The 22,005-nt window shown below is 44.5% G+C and overlaps 1 protein-coding gene across 6 annotated transcripts in view; it reads right to left on the bottom strand.

The window, feature by feature from the left end:
* Positions 1-4,973: 4,973 nt before the first annotated feature.
* celsr1a (cadherin EGF LAG seven-pass G-type receptor 1a) overlaps positions 4,974-22,005 on the bottom strand; it is an 89,925-nt gene continuing 72,893 nt past the window's right edge. For 2 of the 6 annotated variants that reach the window (XM_056424705.1, XM_056424709.1), the window contains 19 exons: positions 20,588-20,682; positions 19,752-19,961; positions 19,117-19,300; positions 18,869-19,012; positions 18,581-18,764; positions 17,756-17,923; positions 17,095-17,221; positions 16,804-17,004; positions 13,909-14,083; positions 13,077-13,189; positions 12,789-12,868; positions 12,559-12,685; positions 12,343-12,468; positions 12,120-12,256; positions 8,403-8,503; positions 8,126-8,269; positions 7,613-7,882; positions 7,148-7,520; positions 4,974-6,581 (listed from right to left, as the gene is read on the bottom strand). In XM_056424705.1, coding sequence (XP_056280680.1) covers positions 6,557-6,581; positions 7,148-7,520; positions 7,613-7,882; positions 8,126-8,269; positions 8,403-8,503; positions 12,120-12,256; positions 12,343-12,468; positions 12,559-12,685; positions 12,789-12,868; positions 13,077-13,189; positions 13,909-14,083; positions 16,804-17,004; positions 17,095-17,221; positions 17,756-17,923; positions 18,581-18,764; positions 18,869-19,012; positions 19,117-19,300; positions 19,752-19,961; positions 20,588-20,682 — 2,984 coding nt within the window. In that variant the 3' untranslated portion in view covers positions 4,974-6,556. The remainder of the gene's footprint in view (positions 6,582-7,147; positions 7,521-7,612; positions 7,883-8,125; positions 8,270-8,402; positions 8,504-12,119; positions 12,257-12,342; positions 12,469-12,558; positions 12,686-12,788; positions 12,869-13,076; positions 13,190-13,908; positions 14,084-16,803; positions 17,005-17,094; positions 17,222-17,755; positions 17,924-18,580; positions 18,765-18,868; positions 19,013-19,116; positions 19,301-19,751; positions 19,962-20,587; positions 20,683-22,005) is intronic. The other 4 variants (XM_056424704.1, XM_056424708.1, XM_056424707.1 and 1 more) reach the window with 3 other exon arrangements.

Genomic DNA, 22,005 nt, shown 5'->3' with positions numbered 1-22,005 from the left:
TCATTTAGCTGACGCTTTTATCCAAAGAGACTTACAATAAGTGCATCGACCATGGGTACAAACTCAGAACAACAAGAATCAAGAAGGTACAATTTCCTTAAGAAAGCCAATCTACAAAGTGCTATAAGTAAGTGCCATCTAAGGACTACTAAAGTGCTACTTTATTTATTCAACGCATAGATGGAAAATATGTGTTTTTAGCTGTCCTGGTGTCAGTGGGGAGCTCGTTTCACCAATGAGGAGCCAGAACAGCAAACAGTCGTGACTTTGTTGAGTGTTTAAGCGGTGCTACAAGCCGATTGGTAGACACCAAGCGGCGTGAACGGGCTGGGGTGTGAGGCTTGACCATGTCCTGGATGGAGACTGGACCCGGTCTGTTCGCAGCCCGGTACGCAAGCACTAATGTTTTGAAGTAGTAGTAGTGTGGGTGAATTCAGAGAGGTCAAAGACCAGTCGGACTGCTGCATTCTGGATGAGCTGCAGAGGTCGGATGGCACTAGCAGGTAGACCTGCCAGGAGGGAGTTACAGACGTCTAGGCGTGAGATGACCAGAGCCTGGACCAGAGCCTGTTCCGCCTTCTGAGTAAGACGAGGACGTATTCTCCTGATGTTGTGCAGCATGCACCTACAGGAACGTGTCGTCGCAGTTATGTTGACAGTCAAGGAGAGTTGACTGTCGAGTGTCGGAGTCAGGGCTAACACAGAGTTGTTGAAGGCATGCATCAGGTTGTGGGTGAGAGAGCCTTATCCTGGAAGGAAAAGTTGTTCAGTCTTGTCAAGGTTAATTTTCAGGTGCTGACATCTACTGAGAGATGTCAGTCAGAGAGGCAGAGATTCGTGCTGCTACCTGTGTTTCCGATTGGGGAAACGAGAGGATCAGTTGGGTGTCATCAGCATAGCCATGGCAGGAAAAGCCATGCGAGTGAATGACAGAGCTGAGAGAATTAGTGTACAGAGAGAAGAGGAGGGGACCCAGGGCAGAGCCTTGAGGGACCCCAGTAGTGAGAGGACAAGGTTCAGACACAGATCCTCTCCAAGTTCTGCGGTAAGTGAGTTCGTTGAAGTAGAAAGAGAAGAAGGAGAGCGCAGAGCCGGAGATATCCAGGTCCTGGAGGGTGGAAATAGGAATCTGGTGGTTCAGTGTGTCAAATGCAGCGGTAAGGTCTAGAATAGGAGTCGGCTACCTTTCATATCCAAAGAGCCATTTGGCCCTATTTCCACCAAATAAAATGTGTCCGGAGCCGCAAAAGCTATTTGATATCACATCTTGTAAAGTTTTATATATATATAGTCATAATATACATTAAAAAACTCTAGTTTGTTGTATTTATGACATAGAACCAGAATAAAGATAATTGTTGATATTGTATTGATAATTTACCGGTTATAACTAAATAAAACTCTAATGAAGAGTAAAAAAAAAAATACTGAGACGAGAGCACCGAGGACGGAGGAGTTATGAACCGCTGCCGAGGACGGACACGTGTTCACTAACGGACTCCTTAATATCTCAAGAGCCGCCACAGAACCAGCAGCAGGAGTTGAGTTTGGAGACTTTGTGAAAGTAGATTTGTTTGCTCAGTTTGCTGCAGCAGGTGAGACATCGCTCTTCATCGCTCTTCTTCGCTCTTCTTCGCTCGTCTGCAGCTTGATACTGTTCAGCAGCTCTGTGCTCGTTCTGGAAGAGTCTTCAACATTACATGTTGGATAATTCCTGTCATGTATAAATCATACAGGCAGAAGCCCCCCTAAAATAGGCCTCTGCATGTTGGCTGTGAAGGCAAATGAAAACGTCCACGCAGAATTAAACTCTATTTTTCTCTGTGACTTTTCTTTTTATTTATTTATCCATTGACAGTTTAACGAAGGCGGGGCTCTGCATAGCATGATGAGCCACCTGCAGGGAAAGACGCTGGATGTAGCACATATTTCAGTTAAACAAATATTACATTTTTGTGATTTTCAGTGACACAGTAATAGGATAAGGACAGAGTATTTCGAGGCTGCTCTGGCAGTGTGAAGGATAAGGACAGAGGAGAGAGAGGCTGCTCTGGCAGTGTGAAGGATAAGGACAGAGGAGAGAGAGGCTGCTCTGGCAGTGTGAAGTTGCTCAGACAGCTAGGAGGGCCGTTTCTGTTGAGTGTACCGGCCTTGAAACCAGACCGGTGAGGGTCAAGAAGATCGTTATGGTGGAGAAAGGAGGACACTGAGTTAAAGATAGCTCACTCGAGAGTGTTGGAAAAGAAATGGAAGGAGAGACATGTCTGTCTTGTCTTGTGCAATGCGTTGCATGTTATTTCACGGGGCTGTTTGAATTGTACTTTGCATTGCTATCGCTTGAGACACTGTTGGATTCGCTGTATTTCTGAGGACCTTCCATTGAAACTATTCTGTAATTTGACACTGTCAGTGCTGCTTCTTCTCTCAGCTGTAATGTTCACCTCAAATATCTCTCCTAACACTGCACTATAGGCTGAAATGTGATATCCTAAGCCAAAGCTAATATTGCCTAATTGTAATCATAGAAAACATATCTATGACATTTATATACGTGTTTCCATGACAAAAGACCACACTGATGAAGATGGGAAGCTGATTGGTTTTTCTGACTCTAAACTAAACTAAAATGTTCTCCCCACATATTTGTATTTGTTTAACTAGTGATTCGTATTTAATACGATATACATTTTATTGATGATAAACTCGACAACTTCTCTATTAAAGAAAGATTGTGGTCTTCTTTCTTATGAAAAGTTGCACAGTCCCACTTTAAGAGATTGCCCTCATCCTCTAATCCTTTCTCAAATACAGAGATGCCATAAAACCCCGTTGCACTCTGCTGTAGCTCCACGTGTGACATTTTACATTATTCTCCAGTAGATGGCGCAATTGGATCGGTCATCCTCTTTTCTCCTGTTCAGCACCGTGTTTTTCTTTCGGAGGCCAACTGTGGCTCTCATGAGCCTGAATTATTTAGTCGGCCTGGCTGAGATGGAGCAGAGATAAAGAGGAGGTCAGACAGAGCATCACTCCGATAGACCTAGGAGACCTTTTGCTTTGCCTACTCCACGACTCAAGTTTCAACTCGAAGCGGTTATAAAAGGATTATTTATAAAACAATTTTTGAGGGTTTTAAGTGTGATTGAAACGTATGTATATGTAGGATGTATGTGAATATATATATATTTATTTATTTTTATTATCTTTCTTTATTTTATATTAATTTTCTGACTTATTTGATTATAAAAATTTAGAATAGGAATATATACGAATTTTGTTATTCTACCTATACCTTTTCAGTCTTTCTGTTTTGTATATTATATCGAATAATATTGTATTGTATTTCAATCATTGACTGAATAAAATACACAACAACAAAGTGAAACGCAGACCACCTGTCAAAGCGATATAGATCTAACTATGACAGACTTATCACTGCAAGCTAATGTCATGTAATAGAGAAGATATGGTACTCAAACAGAATGTAAAGCTACTGCAAACATTGAAAATAACCCCACCACCAGCCATATTCTGATGTCTTATTTCATATTTGTACCTTGTGTCACCTGAGGAGAGGACTGGCTTGAGTTGCCTTGACAACTAACCTGTGAAACCTGATCATCTCATCTTACCTTTCTCTGCGCATGCTCACAATGATTTACTTGGCAATACCCAGTGGCAGGCAGCAGGATGTCCAGTGTGTGTGTACTGGTTCCTCAACTATCCCATAAGACATGAAGAGAAGAGGGAGATGTTACGGCCCGCAGTGACGTAACTCCTTTACATCTCCTCCAGTTAAAGCAGAAGGTGCATTCACGGTCCTGTTTTTAACCTTTCCCCAGCTCTTTGATCATCTGATGCTAAGTGCATCTCCACTGAATGTGGCTGACGACAACATTCCTAAAAACAAACATGAAAGTGAAGGGCTGCGTATGGGCGGCTTACCTTGGAATGCAAGAGCAAAGAGCCTGGTTTTAAAGTGGGCTGTGGAAAAAATGTCAATAATGCAGATGGGAGGCTCAGCGAACCGTCAATTATCAAGTATCTTCAGTGGCAATTTTTTTTTTTACATTTAAGGAAAAGTGTTTGTTTTCATGAAACCAGAGTCAGCAGAGACTGGGAATGGGGCGGGGGGGGGGCAGCTACAGTAGATCTGTCCAAATGTTACAGAATCCGCCCGCCTGGACCCTAAAGCTCACTGATCAAAACATTATATCTACTCCACTTCCTGGAGTCTCCCTATGGGGTAAAGTAACAAAAAAGTGTGTGTGTGTGTGTGATGGGATGCTTCCTGTGTGTAAATGTGTTTGCCCGGCAAAGATTTGTATTAAAGTGAAAGGATTCGTTAAGAACAGCTGCCACCATTGTTCTATGAGGATTAACCCTGTCCCTCAGACCTCCAACCACTTTGATAGACACACACACAACCTTATGTTTAAGGTTGAACTCGGCAGCAGAGCAGTCAGCCTCTAACCTTACTTCCTCTCACACACCCTCTGTGAACTGATCAGCTGCTCTCCCCAGACATTACCTCAGGACAACATCTGCATACCGCATGCACAGCACGCTGCACCTCTGTTTGAAGTCATCCCTGCTGCATTTCAAACCTCATCTGTCCTCCATCCTTGTCTCTCACCCACAGTATTACTCTTACCTGATATGAAAACATAACTACTTTATCACATGAAGCATTAAAGCATTTCATGCTGGCATCACCTTTTTTTCAACTGTCCAATACATGGTCCAATGTGTGTGTTTGGTTGGATAAGTTTGAGATTTGTGCATCTCACGCATCCGACCAGACTCTCTTCACGAAGAATAATCTGTGATGTTTGTTCAAACGCAGACACAATGTGATATCAAGCATTTTAAAAGACATAAAATACAAATATTGTGAAATAATTCCGCGACGCCTCCCTTAATTTCCGGCGTTTCCACGAGCAACAGGCATGTAACAGGCTGCACAAGACGGAGAAAAAAATCATCAGGTCTTTAATTTTACAGTCGCAATAATTTTTTCTTTCCAGTGTCTCGAAAAAACCATAAAAAATAAATATACATTATGTTACAAAACATTTCCAGTGTCTGGGATCGATAAAAAACGACAACAACAACATCATCATTTCAACAGCATTGATCACAGGAGGGCAAGAAAGCAACATAGGGCTGTACGAGTGGTTCAAAGGCATTTAGTGAGTGTTAACACAACACTTTAAGTCACTGCTGAATGCATCCAGTCGGCTTCATTTTACTCTGAACTCAGATCCAGAAGTGCAGCAGAGAAGACGGACGTTGTTTTCACTACATTACTGAGTGCCTGGAAAGCAACGCTCTTTGTTATGCCACCAAAGAACAACAAAAGTATTTTCGTCTGTTTCTGGGAATAAAAGTCGAGTTCAAAGTGAAACTGACCTCCGACCCCAATGTGCACATTTACTGTAGTTCATGACTTTGGTAACCACGAGTGTGTTGCATCGGACAAACAGGCGGGACGGACACTGGAAACGAAGGCTTCAGGTTCATAGTGCTCGGACTGAAAAACAGAGTTTCAACAGGAGGGCGGGGGGGGCGATGCCTCTCCATTCCACATCTTTAGTGTTCACGGTTCTGTGTGTGCATGTCTTGGCCATGATTGCAGCCATTATATATATATGTGTGTGTGTTTGTGTGTGTGTGTGTGTGTCTGTATCGCAGACTATACAGTGAATCTCTGGAGAGCCCACTACAGGCCAATTCAGTGTGTGTTTGTTTGAGTGAGGCCTCAATTCCAGATTGTTCTCAGTAGGAGGAGCCAGCGTATCAAGTGATTTTCACAGGCGGACGATTCTGAGTTTAAAAAACTAAACAGCTGAAATACAAAATAGATCGTTTCTTCTTCACCTTAAGCAATATCTACATGTTAATTACACTCTAAATGCACTGCATTGAGAAGCTGGCGAAGCCTTTCGTTGAGTAAAAAAAAGAAGAAAAAAGCACTTGGTGTGTGTGTGTGTGATTGTGCCGTCCGGTATCAGAGTCTGATGTGTCCAACAGGCTGATGCTTCAAGGGACTTGTAGTCCTTGAAATCCATTTGGACTACAAATATACCAGCATGTATTTGAGTCCGAGTTCATGCACAGCGTTTGTTCATCCGGCTTCTCCAGCTTTCCTAACTCGACCCATTGAGAGGGCGATTTAAGGAGGAACACCAGTGGTTTTTGGCACACGTGGCTCCATTGCGTCCTCTCTTGGTACAATCAAGCGTTCCCTTTTTTAATTTCTTACATCTTCTTATTACCTCTGCTTATTTGCTTGTCTCAGGGGCAGTCTTAAAGTCTGCAATTAATACTGCTCTCTAGAGAGAGAGGGACCATGAGCGGAGGGACGGATGGACAGATCAGTCATGGAGAACACCGTTTTCCCTCTTTTTCACCCCCCCATCTGGAGCAGTTCCTCTTCAACTTTTTTATTCTTTTATTCCAGTCCTTTCGGCTCTCCTGCGATCCTCTCCTCGGGGCAGCAGGTTCTCCACTCCTCCTCTCACAAGGGCAGGCTGGTCTGAGTTTTCCTAACAGGTCAGATCGAAGTCTCGTTACTGCCACTGTTAACGGATAGGAACGGAGGGAGGGAGGGGAAGAAGAGAGGCGGGGGGATGCAAGGGGAGGGGGGAGGCAGAGAGGGTGCCGGGAGAAAGGAAGAACGTGCAATGTGAAAATGAAAAAAAATCATGCAGCATCTCAGCAGGATGGTACTATTATTCATGCTATAGTTGGAGGAAATGCTATTATTGGTTAAATAAGAAGATCAATACCACTCTGGTGTGAGAATTAATCCTCTCGTCCAACTAAGAAAGCCAAGTGTTTCCCTCAATGTCTTACTTTTCCTTCAACTATTAGGAAACATGCATTCTAAAAACGACAGATATTGTTTAATCGTCCGGTTGTTTCGAACGTGTTTTTAAAAAATCCCGATCAAATTGATCTTAAATCCACTTGAAAGTGTAAATCCAGAGACGTGATTTAAATGACACGGATTCACTTTTGAGGAAGCATTCATTCATTTGTTTTCGTGAGCACAAAGAATGATGCTGGGAGAAAAAATAATAGAAAAGAGGGGGAAAAAAGGGGCGTCGTCACATGCCGACACTACTCAGTAGGAACTACTCACTCTGAGTCGGACTCGTTGCCTCCGTTCACCGTCCCCGACTTCAAGTGCATGGCCACGCCCCCGTTGGTCTCCCGGTAGAGGCCCGCGGGCCCCGTGGCCATCTGTGGCCGCGGGGCGACGGGGGGCTTGACGAGGGAGCTGTGGTCGTGGTTGCCCGGCCGACCTCCGTCGTTGGAGGCCGGCGAGGGCGGCCGGGACGAGGGGCTCATGATGTTGACGGAGGGGAGGGTCGGGGAGGAGGTGTGGTGGTGGTTGTTGGGGGGCGGCGAGGTGATGGTGGGGGTGTTGTAGTCGCTCAGCTTCTCCCTCAGACGGTTCTTCATGTTCTTGTCGTTCAGCGGAGGGGGGTAGCTGATCTTGTTCTTTAGGATGCCTGGCACGGACACACAGATCATTCCAGTTGAAATACAATCAATCAACTACGTTTAAATCCCTTTTCCAAGGGATTCTCTTCTCTTCTCTCACCTTTCCTCTGCTCCGGTTGCTGGTTGCTGTTGCCGTGGGGCTGGCTCGACGGCGCCGCGTCTCTGGCGTTCCCGGCCGGTTGCGTGTCTCTCTCCGGGAACGTCTCCCTCTCTCGGTCGCCGACGTGGTTGAGCTTATTTTCCGGATGGAGCTCCACGTTCACCTTGGTCTCCACCCTCAGCCTCTCCGCCCCGCCGGGATCCTCGCTGTCACTGGCTGTGGTGGCCTCCGCTGGCCAGTAAGGCTTCACGTGATTGGATACTGAATCCACTAGTGGGGGTGGGGGAGGGGAAGAAAGAGACATTTCAAGGAGGAAGTTAACAGTGTTTTGCAAGTTCATTCATGCATATTTTGCACATAAAATGTATCTGAAAAGTAACTCTAGCTGTAGTGTAGTAGTATTTTCCAGTGTAAAGCAAACATATAAAGTAGAATGTAATGTAAGTGTCTTAAACGTGTCCTTGAGTGAGTAAATGCACTGATTATACCTCGGGTTTACGCTCAGCTCTATACCTTTAGGGGTGCTGTGAACGGGCTGCCTCTCGTTGTTCCACTTGGGCTTGACGTCGATATCGTCGTCCTCGCTGTCGGAGGAGTGAGAGGAGGCGTAGGAGGAGCTGTGTTCGTCCACTGACAGCTCACTGTCGGAGTCCGAGTCTGACGGGGACGAGGAACGAAAGAGGACGGCACAGAGATTAACTTCTATGCATAAAATGCACCGAGGTATTCACTTTTTCCATGCGGGCAAATGAATGAGAGGTTTTAATTCATCCATCCAGGAAAGACCCACCATCTCCCTTGGTGCCGTTTCTGTGGAACAGAGTTCCGTCCAGATCCGTGTGTCCCTTCACGGTCCCTGAGGAGACGCTGGGCTTCTGGCCAGACTCCTCTCTACGTAGATACAGTCAGATGAGGAGGAGGGAAGGGATGGGGAGAGAAGGAAGTCGGAGATAGAGAGAGGGATAAATGTGAGTGGAAAAGAAGAGGAGAGTGAGAAAGAGAAGGCGGAGGGGGGAATACAGCGTCGCTCGACGTTAACTCAAGCCCAAGGTTCTGTGCTTGGACCAATTTTATTTACCTTATACATGCTTCCTCTGGGCAATATTATCAGGAAACACTCCATAAACTTTCATTGTTATGCAGATGACACTCAACTATATTTATCGATAAAACCAGAGGAGAGCAACCAACTCTGTAAAATTCAAGCATGTCTTAAAGACATAAAAACATGGATGACCTGCAACTTCTTGATGTTAAACTCAGACAAAACCGAAGTAATTTTAATCGGCCCTGAGCACCTCAGAGATCAATTATCTGGTGATGTGGATTCTGTAGACGGCATTGCCCTGGCATCCAACACCACTGTAAAGAATCTTGGCGTTATCTTTGATCGGGACTTGTCCTTTAACTCCCACGTAAAGCAAATCTCAAGGACTGCATTCTTTCATCTACGTAATATTTCAAAATCAGGCACATCTTGTCTCAAAAGATGCAGAAAAATTGGTTCAGCGTTCGTTACTTCCGAGACTGGATTACTGTAACTCCTTATTAGCAGGCTGCTCTAATAAATCTCTTAGGTCCCTCAGTTGATCCAGAATGCTGCAGCTCGTGTTCTCACTAAAACTAAGAAAGAGATCACATCACTCCTGCACTAGCTGCTCTGCACTGGCTCCCAGTAAAATCAAGAATCACTTTTAAAATTCTTCTCTTAACCTACAAAGCCTTGATTGGTGATGCTCCATCATATCTTAAGGAGCTTGTCGTACCATATTGCCCCACTAGAGAGCTACGCTCACTAAATGCGGGACTACTTGTAGTTCCTAGAGTCTTAAAAAGTAGAATGGGAGCCAGAGCCTTTAGTTATCAAGCTCCTCTTTTATGGAACCAGCTTCCAATTTCAGTCCGGGAGGCAGACACAGTCACCTCGTTTAAGAGTAGACTTAAGACCTTCCTCTTTGACAGAGCTTATAGTTAGGGCTGAATCAGGTTTGCCCTGGTCCAGCTCCTTGATATGCTGCTATAGGCTTATAGCTGCCGGGGGACGTTTTAGGATGCACTGAGTACCTATCTCCTCTTTTTCTCTCCTTAAGGATGAATTTTCATCTCTCAATCACACGTTACTAACTCTGCTTTCTCCCGGAAGTCCTTTTGACTTTCGTCTCATGGGGTCATCGGACCCTATGAGACGGCATAGATCTATCTGCCTGATGGATCGTCTGGGTCGTGGAATTCCTGCTCATGACTACGCCACTGTCCTGTTGAGACTCCGCCCTCCTCCTCCCCACCGCCATCTGCCTGATGGATCGTGGAGGTCTCCATCGTGGAATATGCCTACTATGAACTATTCATACACTCTGTCATATTCATTGAATGTATTTTAACTCTAAATCTGTCCTTCTGTACACATTACATCTATTGCATCTGTCCATCCTAGGAGAGGGATCCTCCTCTGTTGCTCTCCTCCAGGTTTCTTCCCTTTTTTTCCCCCTGAAGGGTTATTTGGGAGTTTTTCCTGGTCCGATGTGAGGTTTTGGGGCAGGGATGTCTATGTGTACAGATTGTAAAGCACTCCGAGACAAATTTGTAATTTGTGAAATTGGGCTATACAAATAAACTGAATTGAATTGAATTGAATACTCGTGGTCTGACGCTAATGGTGAACATCTGAAACACCAGACATCTCTCATCACAGAACATTTACCTCTGTTGATGGCGTCAACAAACACTGAAACACATATTGTAGTGTGGTTCAGACGTGCTTGCATCAGGTTTAAGTCAAACTGACAGCTTCATCAACAAAAATGTTTAAAAAAAAGAAAGTAAGCGCAACCATAAAAAATGAATTGGAGGGTAATACTTTAAATTGCTAACTTGCGGCAATAGGATTCTGCTCCGCTCTCCACCTGAAACTGTTTATCCCGAGTTGAGCCTGTGACCTGTCTGTGTCTGTATCACATTCACACTTCAACAGGTATAGTCCCATCTCTCTAATTTCCCAAAGGTATTTCCCTATCCCCTCATTACATTTCCTTCTCCCCATATCCTCCCCCCTTTCCCTCTCTCAGAGGCAGCACGCCATCCCGCTTCCCCAGTCTGCCGTCTTTGCTCTCCTTGACCCCTCATGTCAGCTCGCGTTTCTCAGATGACAGCTTTGTGTGTTATACGCGCAAACACACGGCGGTACAAGACGCGCAGGGGAGATGAGCCTGAGACGACAAATCCTGGAGGAGCTACATCACAAAATGTCATGGCGATACACTTTGCTCAAAACTAATTGTTCAAAACACAGACAGTTGAATTAAGAAAGCAAAAACACCATGTGAAAAAAAAGAAAATTAAATATATATAAATGAATATATATATATATAAATAAATGAATATATCAATATATTATATATATATATTAATTCTATATATATATATATATATATAATATACTGTATATAGCTGAAAAGTGGTATATATTAACTACGTAACAAATACAATGTTTCTACAATATCTCAGTTTGCTAATAGCAGCATTATTGCTCAAAGCACGGAGCAGTGGACATCATGCTGTAATAACACCAGACACACATGAATGATGTGCGTCTGGTGTCTAACATCTTGAACTGCAATTAGTAAATAAACAACAACCCAAAAAACAATACATTTATAATACCACTCCAAACGCATGTTATCACATACAGTTAGACACAAGTCTGCTGTGGGCCAACTGTATGTCGTGCATAAACGGTAAAACACCAGGTTAACATGAAAGATATTTGGGATTGTATGTTCAACCAGCCTCTAGAACTTATAAAAGTGAAAAACAAGTTATAAAAACAACACCTAGCTAAACCGGCTCGAGTTTAATAAGTGGGTGCACCCGGCTCATTAAGCCCTGTAATGACTCCTATCTTCATGAAGGTTATAATGTTCATAATGTTGAAACTGTTTGTAGTGTATTTCCATGGATGTGTCTTTTCCGGTGCAATCAAGCTACGTTAAATTATTAAAACATATTCACGATGTTTTTCTGTACCCTTTAAGTTTGTTCTCATTTGAGCATTCTTGACATAAACAAGGTCAGCGGCTCAATCTGCCATAAAATATAAACCACAGAACAACACGACCGTGTGTATGAATAGTGTGGCTGCTGCTTCCTGCGCATAATTAATGAGAGTTGATGTGTCTTCTGCTGTGGCAACATGCATGTGCGGAAAGAAAGGAAAGCAGTACCATCAAAATGTAGAGAAACTCAGCAACTTAACGGATCCTCGCTTTGGATAGAGCAGCGAATAAGGGCATGGTGTGTGTGTGTACCTGTAAACTGTGTGTGTGTGTGTGTGTGTGTGTGTGTGAGTCTCTTTATAAATGTAATCGCGGCTGGGGATGTGTTAGTCTGTGTGAGACATTTGATGCATCAGCAGTCATGCAGGGAGGAGAACAAAGAAGAGACGCCAGAGAGCGAGTGGACCAACAGACACACAACACAAGCAGCCATGCAGTCAGTGATCGTGTGGTACCTGAGTGTGTATGGCAGGTAGCTGCTGCGGCTCTTGGCTGACCTGAGCGTGCTGTCAAGGGAGACGGTGGACTCGCCGATGCCCGAGCGGTACAGCTGGCCGTCTTCTGTGTACGTGGTGTTGCAGTTGAGAGAGCGCTGACGGAGGAGAACATTTAAAAAAGCGTGACTTTACATATAAGACGATTATATTTGGGGCCATATGAGTGTCGCTGTTCGCTCACTGTGAGCAACGAGGCCCTCGTGGTGCTGGATTCGTCCGGCGCGCTCTTCTTTCCCGTGAAGACGTTCTTGAGGTTCTTCATCACCTCCTTGTTTAAGATCACGTGGAAGAAGAAGATGAAGACTCCCTGGAAAAGAAAGCGAAGGAGGCGGCGTTAGAAACAGTGGAGCGAGCGAGCGGCAACGGAAAAGGGTCGTGAATATAAACGCTGTATTACCTGCAGACAGCTGAAGGCGGCGAACAGGTAGTGGAAGGTCATGACGTCGCTGTTGACCGCCATCAGGCCGAGCATCCAGGTAGCGCCGATGAAGAGCAGCAGGAGGAAGGCCATTCGAAGGGCAGGACTGAGGAGGGGGGGAAAGCGCGCGGGTCAGCTTCCTCCCCACGTGCTAAAAGGGCTACGCTGCTTATCAACTTGTGTTGTATCGGATTACTAACGTGACTTACATTGCTCCCGACTTCTCCACCGCCTTCTGCCTGCGACCACACGAAGCCTTCGCAGCCAGGATAAAAATCACGATGTTCACCTGTAAAGAGAAAAAGAGGAGGGAAGGAAGGAAGGAGGAGGCTTTGTGAACCTCAGGCGTATATTTGGCATTTTACAGGACTTTTTAGGGTATTTTATTTTGATATTTCATTCCATTTAGATGATGTATAAGGACATAAAAAAGCCCTTTTAACTCCTTTGGTTTGATCTAAAACACCTAATGGCCGAACGCATTCGAGGACACATACCAGGACGACTACGAAGATGGGCCCCGCGAAGCTCCAGATGAGGGTGTCATGGACAGACAGCCAGCAGAAATCCGGGTTCCCGTAACCCTGAGGGTCGAGACCCACCGCCAAGCCTGTAAACACGCAGCATACCAGTGTTACAGCGTGTTTTATGCATTGTTTCTCACCCCCCAACCCACTTTTTTGAGGGAGTGCACAGTGCAAGCCGACACCAATTCTGTTTTGTGTTTCTTTTTCCTTCTACCGTCTTAGTCACTCTTGACTGTCGTATCTATTCTTCATCTACTCGGGGTTTTCTTGGATCTCTGTGAGTATCGCTCTGTCACTCTATACATCTCTCTCGCAGTATTTCTCAATCCAAACTCCAATCACGTAAGCTTTACCCGCATCCGATACTTCCAAAGCATGTGAGCACATCGCCGAGCATTTAATATATGTTACTGCAATTTTCACAGACATCAAGGGGTCTGAAGCTCAAATGTGCAGTAAATGGCATTTTTATTGGATAGCAGATGATTGAAATTGAATTTTGCAGTTATATCAAGAGATAAACAAATAAATCAACACGTATATTTATAACTTGATTATTTTCACCCCCACACACACCGGCATTTTTATATACGTGAAATTTCTCCCGTTCTTGTCTTCATTTGACACATTGTGGAAATCTAAATGACGGCCACCTCTCATTATGTGTTTCTCTTTGCTCCTCTGTGTTCAATCATTTTCCCACGAGGATTAGAGACGATTCACACCACGAATGCACCTTGACAATCCCCCATCATTCCTTTCTGAGCGTGTGTGTGTGTGTGTGTGTGTGTGTGTGTCTCACCCGTGATGATCGCCGGTATGCCCCAGCCCATGGCGTAGTAGAACCTCATGTGTCCGTGGTTGATGTTCCGCAGCTCTGTCAGCATGCGGTAGATGTGCAGCCCCTCCACGAACATCCAGGCAAAGGTGCACATGTAGAAGTAGTGCAGGAGGATGGCGATCACCATGCACACAAACTGGAGGGAGAGGAAAGAGCAATGAAGAGAACAACAACAACAAAAGCAGATTTGTTTTGACCAAAACTTTAGTTCATTTGTGTCATTTATTCCCATTAATATGCCCTAAAATACCAAGTTCCAGCCTCTTAAATGTAATTATTTGCTGTTTCAATCATTGGGAATAAAATACTTTTGGATTTTGAGCTGTCGGATTGTAAAAACAAGCAATTTGAAAAAGTCTTTAGATTTTAGTGGCAGCCCTAATGGCAGCAGAAGTAAAATATTTTTAGATTCTTTTATTACAAACTTAATTAACTTATGACAGTAATGATTCAACCTCTCCCCACCCTCCTTTGTGTGTGTGCTGCGGAGAAAGAGAGAGAGAGAGAGAGAGAGAGAGAAAGAGAGAGAGAGAGGGGTGGTAAATCAACCTGTGGATGGCCCTGGGCACACACTGACAGCATTCCACAGTTGAAACACACACACACACCTCTCCACACACACACGCTCGATAAAGGACGTGCACACACACACAAACATGCACATAAAACATATTCCTTTACTTTTCAAGTCTCTGTTGGCTTCTACCAAGATTTTTTTTGTAATCATACAGTTGCAGGTAACATAAAACAGTGAGTCAGTGCTCTAGCCCAGCCCCCCCCCCCCCCCCCCATGCCAGTCAAAACACTGAGTCAGGACGTTTCGATAAGAAAAAAAAGACTCATGCAATGTATTTGGAACTTAACCGTCTCATCTAAAATGACATGTAATGTAATGTAATCTTAAACCCTGGTTTGTTGGACCCGTTGATTTCATATTTCACATTATGAGGACTACTACTTTTGGCAAATGTGGAGGGGATGTAACATTATTGGGCAGGTTGAGCTCGAGGGTGCATGAGTTGATTTAAGTTCTTTCAATTTTAAATTCTGTGATTTTTTCCCCCTTCCATTCTTGATGTGATGAGGCAGAATGTAAGCCCACTAAAACTATGGCGCAGGCTCTGCAGCCTGAATAGACGGCTGTTGGTTGGTTGTTACGGTGACTTGGTGACAGCTGGGCCTGATGATCTTGTGACGTCTGGTTTGGCCAGACTAGTCACAGCTGATGCATTCAATCCAGAGCGCCACTACGTGACTTTTGAAAGAAGAACAGATGTAAAGTTCTCCCACAAGCAAAAAAAACGCACCGCCACTCCATGAAATACACTCCTGTGTTTTGCTGCTGCATCCTAACTTGTCCTGGTATAACCAGCTGCTTTTCATTGTTAAATATTTGGTCATGTTAGCGTAGTTTACATCCATTTTTGCTTTAGTTACATTATGTTTTCGTATATGTGATACCGTTAGTTGCTCTCAGATAGCTAAGGAGGCATCAAACGAAGCGCTCGCAAATCCAAAGAGGAAATGTTCAATTGATTCCAATTACCGTGGCATTCGTGTCACCATGAGCTTTAAAGCTGCTGACATGAGAATGACGCTCAAAGCAACTGACAATGTCTGCATGTACCTGTGTGGGTTTGCAAGTAAAATATGCAAGTATGTCGACGTTATCTGTCTTTGTGTCTCTGGCTTTTCAAGCCGAAAATTCCTCTTCGAAAAAGCGGGATTGCCAGTCAATTAACATTTTCAGGATTTCTTCTGTACCACAGACATTTACCAAGTGAAAACTTAGAAGTTGCTCTGGGAAACCTTTGGCAGTGCCTACCGCCCTGAGGCCTGCTTCTGGAGACAGGTACCAGTCACAGCATGCCTCTGCTACTGACACACAGAGGTGTGTGTGTGTGTGTGTAGGTGTGTGTGTCTGAATGTCTGTGTCAGCAGACTTCAAAGAATTCCCACACATTTTGATCCTTTATATTATGTGTGTGTGTGGGGGGGGGGGGGCACGCGTGTGTGTGTGTGTGTGTGTGTGTGTTTCTGACCTCAGACTCTGTACTGAATCAGGATATGTGTTACACCTTTTTAATTATGGAGCATTACAGCAACAAAGTCACATCCAGTCTGTCAGTTCAAGGAAATCCACTCATGGGAAATATATTGGGAAAGGGCATTCCTCACCATTACAGTCATTAGCCGAGCACAAAAAAACACATAGTCTGACAAATCCATCTCAGGTAGGCCTTGGGCCAGTAAGCCTTTAAAGTCCCTGTCAACGCCACATTTACCTGCAGGACAAATAAATCACGCCCGGCACTTTTTTAAGACAGTGAACATCAGCGTAAGTTCCACCATGCCACAAGCATAGGAAAAGTACAACACTAGTGGGATCCTGTATTACATGTATCTGTGTTTGTTCGTATAGAAATGCCCATAATGTTCCCTTCTGATGTCTACACAGAGCAGCAGAGACCGGACCAAATCTCTGGACTCTACTAAAACTACTTGGCTGGAGAGACTTCCTGTCCAAATGTGCCGAGCACAGCGAGCTATGGCAAAGCTTGTTGATATCGCCGAACCACTCCTTTCACAGCTGTAAAATCCCTTGAACCAGTGATACCCCAACCAGGGTTACCCCGAGCTTATCTGCCATTATCAAAGCAAGAACAAATGGGAAGATTGTGGAGCTGACTACCCACGCTCAAGTCAAATAGTGGTGGGTAAATGGTTGAGCTGACGATACCAAAGCATGTTCACGCTCTTTTTAAAAGTCTCTCTTTCTTATAGTGCGTTTGTGTTGCTGCTGCACGCTCCCCTCCGCCCATATAGAGTCAATTCAGCGCGGGCGTAAACACTCACCGGGTTGTCAGTCTGGTTGATGCCGAGCAGGAAGACGAGCTCGGAGAAGAAGAGCGCCGCGATCAGGTTCCTGTGGATGGCGTGGAGGTTGGAGTGGAGCCGGCGTAAGAGACACAGCAAGATGAAGGTGAGGAGGAGGAGGCAGAGGGAGACCGACACCGTGGTGTAGGTGACAATCTTCATGGGGAGAACGTCCCCGTGCTGTGGAGAGCCGTTGCAGTCAGCAACAGAGCAACAGGCAGAAAACAGCAGGCGTGGTTGGGTGTGTTGGGTGTTTTACTTCCTCTATACCTCTCGCTTGGAAATGTCCATGAGCACGGCGAAGCTGGTCATGTGGTTACACTGACAGCTGATGTGGCTGTTGTTCCTGTTGAGCACCTCACAGCCTTTAGCGGACCAGCCGCCTGTTCCTCCGATCCTAAACGCACCAACGCAGAAGAAAAGAAAGGGACATTTAAAAAGGAAAATATATATATACTATAAATGCTGTTTTATCTGCAAGATTTAATCTCCGGGGTTCGGAACACCCTCGGGCGTGCAAGTAAAGTGATGTGCAACTCAGATCAGATTCAGATTCAGATTCAACTTTATTTTTTTTTCAACTTTAAGCGTCTTTGGGTATTTAGAAAAGCGCTATAGAAGTCTGAATAATTATTATTATTATTATTATTATCATTGCACAGAGTAAAGGCACTGGGGCAACGACATGTAGTTTTACATCTGACCAGAGGGTGCAAAAAAGCAGAATACCATAAATCAAAAATGAAAAAATGCAATGCAGATATGTTCAACAGTAGAAATTTACAAATATATATAAACAGCATGTGCAAACAGGAAACCAAAAGCCAAAGGTGCAAGTGACTATATTAAGACATTTAAGGTGCAGTGTGATTGGGGGATGTGGAGAGAGGTTGGCGATGATGGAAGGGAGGGGGGGATAGGGATAACTCACGCTACAGTGTGGTTCCAGAAGACACAAACAGGTTTGGTTCTCTCCTCCGTCTCCAGCAGGGTGTACTCCAAGGTGATGGGCGGTTCCAGGAGGGGAGGAAGAGGCGGACCCTCACTGTGCACCGTGGCGCTCACGATGGCTGTGTTGATCACTGGACGGTTGGGGAGCCTGGAAAGACACGGGAAGTTAATAAGAAGATAAGATAATAAATAAATAAGGTCTAAATGATACACTTAAATGTTCCAATCGCTTTGCTACAGTAAGTTAAAATGTGCATTTAATGGCTTTTATAACATGGATGCACACTAATGTGTAGGAGTCGGCCACCATAACCGACTGATATCATATTCACTGTTATCCTTTTGTTAACTTCCTTATATCATCTTTAAAAACATATTCTTACGTTTTCTCTTTTACACACAGACACACACACGCACATATATATATAACCCTCACAGACTCCATGCTCGGTTTTTCTGAATGACTAAGATGAATTTTATAGGCACTGATAAGGTGGTTCCTTTAAACACACCTACAGTAAATATTATGACATGTGTTGTATTAGCGTCATGTTCTTCAAACATTTACAGAATATAATTGATTATACAGTATATACACTGTAAAGTGCAGAGGAGAGCTTTAAGAGTTCAGATTATGCGAGGGCGGTCTCTTTTCCCTTCTTTTAGGCCTCGTTTTAAACAAGTTGACTGGATTACACTTAAAACTTCCAAAGCGCGTGAGAAAGTCGGCACCCCGTTTTTCCTTTTTGGAGGTAATGACCACAAAGTCAACAGCAGGGCTAAACTTTAACTGTCAGTAGTCTACCTTAAACTCCTGCGGTCAGGGTCGTAACTTTCCGGGAGGAGCTTCCCCATCGATTTGTACACTATCACTACGGCAACCGGCAGAGGAGCAGCCGGCTCGATGTAGCGCCGTCTCCTCTCGGACGCCGTGTGCTCCTCCTCCTGTGGGGCATCGGTCTGACTCTGAGGTTCATAGTTGGGCTCTGCTGGGAGGGGATAGCAAGACGTAAATTGACAGACCTTACGAGTGGGGTTGTGTTTATTTTTAATTTTTTACATCTTCTCTCATCAGACGGGGTGTGACTCCTACCTCTGTGGCCCTGAACGCGGAGGTTGAACTGGGGGAACTGGACGGATGACCCGAGGTCTTTGGAGTATTCCTCGTGGATGTCCTGGAACCGAGGCAGCGTCGCCTTCTCCGGGTCCGACACGTCCAAGTAGTCCACGGTCAGAACTGGGTGGGTGGCGGGGAAGGGGAGGAGACAGAGGCAAATGGTGAGGGTCGCTTGTCAGGTGGGATCACGTTACACGACGTGTGACCACGCCTCCTCCACTCACTCATGTTGTCGGTGACGATGGTGAAGGGCTTCAGGTAGGTTTTCCTGACGTTCTGCGCCAGGGTGTTGGCGTAGTCCTCGAAGTTGCGCAACAGGTTGGCGGTGCCGCCTTCCGTCTTCTGGATCTGCTCCCAGTGCTCTTTGGTGTCAGGATCCAAGATGGCGCTTCCTGCTCGCACCAAGTTCTGGAAAAATAAAAAATAAAGAAGCAAATGACACAAATTAAGCATTTTATCGCATGTAATTGTAGATTATGTAAATGCATCACAGAAATATCAATATCCCTCAAGTGTGCTCGCTACTTCAGCCTAACGAGCTGACCCGAGACCGGCGACACACCTCACACACTGTACCATCAACTCATTCCATCTAACCTGCTCCTTCCGGAAGGGGAGGATGGGAGGATGGAGCTGTCCGTCAAAGGGTGAGCTCATAAAGACAGACATTCGCTCTTTGCATTCCCACCAGCACAATAACAGCAATGGTGGATGTATTAGATAATTACAGTGATGAATAAAGTTTCTCTCCCAGTGAGAATCCACCAGTGGAGAGCACCAGTGCTCCAAGTGCTACAGACTGGGCACCAAACTAAAGTGTTACGTAGACGCTGTGAATCCAGTTAGTTTTCCTTTCTACCTCGTTGAACTTGGCGTCCCTCATGGCGGTGAGGTCGAAGCCCTCCTGCCGGCTCTCGTACAGCAGCACGTGATTCAGCAGCTGGGCGGCGGTCTTCACGTCGTTGCCGTAGTAACGCTGGATGTTGTCGGTGGCGCTGTGGAGCAAGCGCACAATGGTCTTGGAGTGCTCGCTGTCCATCCTGGAGCTGTTGCGACGCAGGTCCTCGTTCTGGATGGAAAAATGAGGGTGGAGGGATGGAGAGAGAGCGAGCGGGTCAAGGCAAAGAAGAGCTGAGTGGCTGCGATGAAACTTCATAGAGATTGGTCAATCCAAGGATTAGCGGGGCTTTGAGAAGTTCCTGCCTCCAGTATTAGGTTGAGCTTCAAACACAATAGGGTGCAATACTATGAACAAAAAGGCGATCCAGGCATTCCAGGAAGTAACAAGGAAGAAAATAATAATCGGTCTTTATTGTAGTGGCTTAATCATTTAGTCTCTCAGACCAGCTGACATCTTTTTGACAACTGAGGACACAGAGCAACCCGTCGTCTCTTTTTACAGATGCAATACTATGTGTGAATCCCCCACAGACTTCCTTATGATCAGCTCCCTTACGATCCATAGTTCAATCATTATGATCATTATTAAGGGAGACCAATGCATTGAACAGAGGCATAAAGTCTGATGAGAACATCATATTCAAACAGGAAGAAAAGAAGGAAGAATTTAAGTTCAGAGATTATACATTTTTCACTTTATTCAAAGGCTCCATAGACCTTGAAAACTGTCATCATTGCGTAACATATTTCCAGCTGAAAGCGGCAGCATAATGTCTTATTGTGTGTAGCACTCACCAGCTTCTTCAGCTGGGAGAAGGAGACAGTGGTGCAGTTGAAGAGCTCAGGCGACAACCAGCCCTTCTCATCGTTGCAGTGGCGAATGGCAGTACCTTAAAAAAAATAAAAAATGACATTGAAGTATGTTTCTGGCAAATGTTTTCTAGACATCCATGAGGACATGTTATACACACACTATATTTTCTAAACTATATGATGTGTTTTGAACTGATATCCGAAAGTTATTTAGATTCTTTATCTTTTTCATACAAGCAATTAATGAAGGTTGTTGGTGCTGTATGCGATCAGAAAAGGATACGGACATTGCTTCGCAAAAAACAGACAACTACATCTGGGGCCATATTGTCCTTAAAATGATCCCAACGGCTCGGAATATGTTAAATACCTGAAAAATGTAAAACACTTCCTGTCTTTGTAGTTTAGATAATTGAAACTGCCTCCAGTCTGATTCAGTTTGAGAAAAGCCTTCATCCAAATGCAAAGTCTCTTCTAATGCCATTGTTGCAAAGGAAGAGATGGCTGAAGGACTTGCCAGTGGCTTGGAGCTAAGACAAGGCAACGACCAGCGTTCCCATATACATACATTCCCCAATGAGTCTGGGGAGAAGACAAAAGTATCTAAGGTCGTATCTAAGGGTGTAACCAGGAAAGTGACAGAGCTTTACTGAGGAATAGGTCAGTGAACACAAGTTTTGAGTTGGACTGTCTTCCTCTCTCACATTCACAGCCTGCTGGAGGAGGCTCTTGTGGGTGTGTGTGCCTTAAAATACATTAACTAACAAACACAAAGCCACTTATACAGCTTCATCCAACTGCAGTGAAGACGTAGGCACGGAGACCAGCGTATTGTTTTCTTTTTCATAATGTGAGAGCATGTGACTTTTGGAAAAAGAAACAACGCCATCTTAAGTCTTAAGAATGTGGAGTTGAATTCATGAGCAATAAAACAGGAGTCGGGAGACGTTGCCGGTACAGCGTTAAATGGTCTAATAGCTTTTGGTAGCTAATGTTAGCTAGCTTTAGGTAGATGTGGTTTTGTAACGAACATATGAAGTCAGTTACTTTATGGAATAGTTCTACTCGTGTTGGTGTCCAACAGTGTCCTGTAACTTGTGGCTATGAGGTTGCTGTTAGCAAGCTAAACTAGCCAGTGGCTGGGTTAGGGTTAGAATAAACTGGGAGAGAAAGTGTCTGAAAATAAAATGTAAAATTATTTCTTTACATTTCGCAGAAATGGGATGATAAAACTGATTCATTGACATTCATTCATTTTCTTCTTCTTTTTTAAACATAGGACACATTTTTAAAAAGAATACAGAATGAAACAGAAACAACAACAACAACAACAAAAAGGAAAACAACTGATAAACTAGGGGGTGATTTATTTTCTATTGTAAATTTCTGAAAATAAATTC

This window comes from Pseudoliparis swirei, chromosome 10 (assembly GCF_029220125.1).
Source record: "Pseudoliparis swirei isolate HS2019 ecotype Mariana Trench chromosome 10, NWPU_hadal_v1, whole genome shotgun sequence".
In the NCBI taxonomy this organism is placed as follows: domain Eukaryota; kingdom Metazoa; phylum Chordata; class Actinopteri; order Perciformes; family Liparidae; genus Pseudoliparis; species Pseudoliparis swirei.
This window is presented reverse-complemented; position numbering and strand designations above follow the sequence as displayed.